This window comes from Ostrinia furnacalis, unplaced genomic scaffold (assembly GCF_004193835.3).
Source record: "Ostrinia furnacalis isolate ACB-3 unplaced genomic scaffold, ASM419383v2 OfSCF7331, whole genome shotgun sequence".
NCBI lineage: Eukaryota > Metazoa > Arthropoda > Insecta > Lepidoptera > Crambidae > Ostrinia > Ostrinia furnacalis.
Genome location: NW_021137570.1, coordinates 73,224 through 76,119, shown reverse-complemented (window position 1 = coordinate 76,119; position 2,896 = coordinate 73,224). Strand labels below are relative to the sequence as shown.

Below are 2,896 nucleotides of genomic sequence, written 5' to 3'. Positions count from 1 at the left end.
GGACGTGTCTAATCTAAAGCAGTAAATTGACGGCTTATCAGTGATGGATTAATGGATAATAAAAGATTATCTGCAATTAATTATCCTTGTCGAGAAGTGATAATAATTCATATAAAATGCATAGCAGACGCCATTTCAGCATAGTTTGGTAATAACCAACAAAAAAAGGTATGTTGATAAAGTTAATTCTTTGGTAGGATTAAATTCTTGATTCAGATCATTTACAATAATTTTTTAGAAAATCTAACCTTTATAGTTCTTCTTTCCCTTGTGTGTAATTTTTAAATTAATTTTGCAGCAGACATGAAGTTCGTATTAATCGCTGCTGCCGTAGTCGCCGTCGCGGTGGCTGGCCCCACTCGGTTCCTGCCGATCCATGTTGGCCCCGCCATTGTAGAAGACCAGTTTGCGCCTATCCACATTGGCCCCGCTGTCATCCCCGATGGGCAATACCAACCTATCCATGTTGGACCTGCTATAATTGAAGAACCTAGCATCGTACCTTCTCCTATTATTATCGATGATGGACATATCGTGCCATCCCCTGTGATCGTCGACGATGGACCCATCGTGCCTTCTCCTGTCATCATTGATGATGGACCCATCGTGCCCTCCCCCGTCATCGTCGACGATGGTGAGTTCCACCCAATCAATGTTGAGCCAGTCGTCGTCGAAACCCCCGCTGAGAGCCCCACCAGTGTTCCTCTGGTGCAGATCATCTTGAACATCAACACCGCCCAGATTGCCCCTGGTCAAGCTATCAGCATCGAAGGAGCTGAGCCAATTGTTCCTGGACCCATCACCATTGTCGGCCAGCCTGAAGTAGTCCCTGCACCCATCACCATCGTCGAGCAGCCTGCAGAGGTGCCTGCACCCATCACCATTGTCGACCAGCCTGCAGTGGTTCCTGCACCCATCACCATCGTCGACCAGCCTGCAGTGGTTCCTGCACCCATCACCATCGTCGACCAGCCTGCAGTGGTTCCTGCACCCATCACCATCGTCGACCAGCCTGCAGTGGTTCCTGCACCCATCACCATCGTCGACCAGCCTGCAGTGGTTCCTGCACCCATCACCATCGTCGACCAGCCTGCAGTGGTTCCTGCACCCATCACCATCGTCGACCAGCCTGCAGTGGTTCCTGCACCCATCACCATCGTCGACCAGCCTGCAGTGGTCCCTGAACCTATCAACATTGTCGACCAGCCCAGCCCTGTCATCATAGTGGACGCTTAAGATCTGTATAGGTCAGGTAATAAATAAAATTATACTTACCTCTAGCATCAGATGGTTTTTTTTGTTGAATCCCCAAAAACGTCTAACCGAAGTTTAAATAGTTTTAATTTTCAACAACACAAAGGAATAGATTTAAATAATAATTTGGATAGACTTCCAAAAACTCTAGGTATAGACTATAGGTAAGACAACTACCACATTCATAAAAATAATGTCAGAACAAAGCTTCGTTCTGGCAGCTAGTTACAAGAACCGAAGCAGATAATTTTCTCAATAAATCAGACCTAGACAAACAGCCCACTTCCATTAGCTCTTTAATCTCTTTTCTATTACGGCAAGTACAGAACAATAAATATCTGACAAAATGCGCATCTCTATAAATAAAAACGATGGAGTAATTGACACTAAGTCGTTATTAAGCCAGGGCAATATAGAGGATGTACAAACTGGGCGTTCTAGATGCGAGTTCGAACTCTCTTCTAACTCGTACAAGATGTTTTATTTAGTTGTTTTTGTAGCTTAAAATGAAGCTAGAAGTTGCTAGCTTACTCCCGTATTCACAAAGATTACTATGAGGTATCGCAGACCGCAGTACGCGTGGATGCACAGGGTCGCACACGAACCAATCACAGAACTCTATTTAACGCTGTGCATTCTATTTTCTGCTTCACTTAAGCAAGTATCGTTTGTGAATACGGGTGTTTAACTCTACCATACAAGAATGTCATGATTGTTAAGCGAAAGATTGAGAGATGTTTACATGGTAAAATATGAAATTAAAATCCAATAGGTAGTTAATACGACGCACAGACATTGATTTAAGTCACTGTCATTAGTTAATATAATAATAAATCACAGAATATAGAAGTTAGAATTATGAGCTTCAAACGATGATAAATTGTAAGACCTATTGTGAATGCTAATGTGGTTATGCAATAAACGATGGAGTATTGAGTATATACCATTTATACTTGTCACTAGTTTTCGAAATGGAAGATAATTATTCTTTACCATTCCTCGACCCCATAGTAGTGGAAAAATGCGTGCTAAAACGCCGAATCTGTAAATACCCTTAAGCCTCTTACGTAGTACAAAATAATGGTTTCGAACGCGTAATCGCATTACTGGAAACACACTCGAATTGTGCTCGTATAGGATAATTGTAATGGGAATTTGGCGCGTTTTGAACGCGGTGTAAACTTAAATACCGTAATTTAGGGGCCTTTGTTCTTAACGTCCTATGTTTATACTGCGAAATGCTGTCAATAACCTTTTGATGGCAAAACTATGAAGCGAAATGGGACCTATAGCGATGAAATGGTTTAATAATTTTATGGAATGTATTAATTACAATGTAACGCGCTATATAAGTTGGAATTTTCGAAAATCTTGGAATGCAGTTTTCTTTTAAATAATTAAAGGAATATTTTCTTCGAGTATAATTTTCTATCTTCAGGTGGCATTACAAGATTTCACCCTGTACCTATACCTGTCCATTACATAGATAGATAAAACTTTATTTTACACCATACAAAACAAGGAAAAAAGGAAGAAATACACAAAAGAGACGTTATCATGTTAGTTTTGGAAATAATTCCACGTTAAAATTTAGGTTGTTACAAAAACTCCCAAACTAAGCAGAACTTGACGTGTTACTATT

General features: G+C 41.0%; 1 protein-coding gene across 1 annotated transcript; it reads left to right on the top strand.

The window, feature by feature from the left end:
* The first annotated feature begins 275 nt into the window (after positions 1–275).
* Positions 276–1,286, top strand: LOC114363891 (36.4 kDa proline-rich protein-like). Its single transcript, XM_028319766.1, has one exon. The coding sequence runs from the start codon at positions 304–306 to the stop codon at positions 1,234–1,236; it is 933 nt and encodes a 310-aa protein (XP_028175567.1). The 5' UTR covers positions 276–303; the 3' UTR covers positions 1,237–1,286.
* Positions 1,287–2,896: the final 1,610 nt, after the last annotated feature.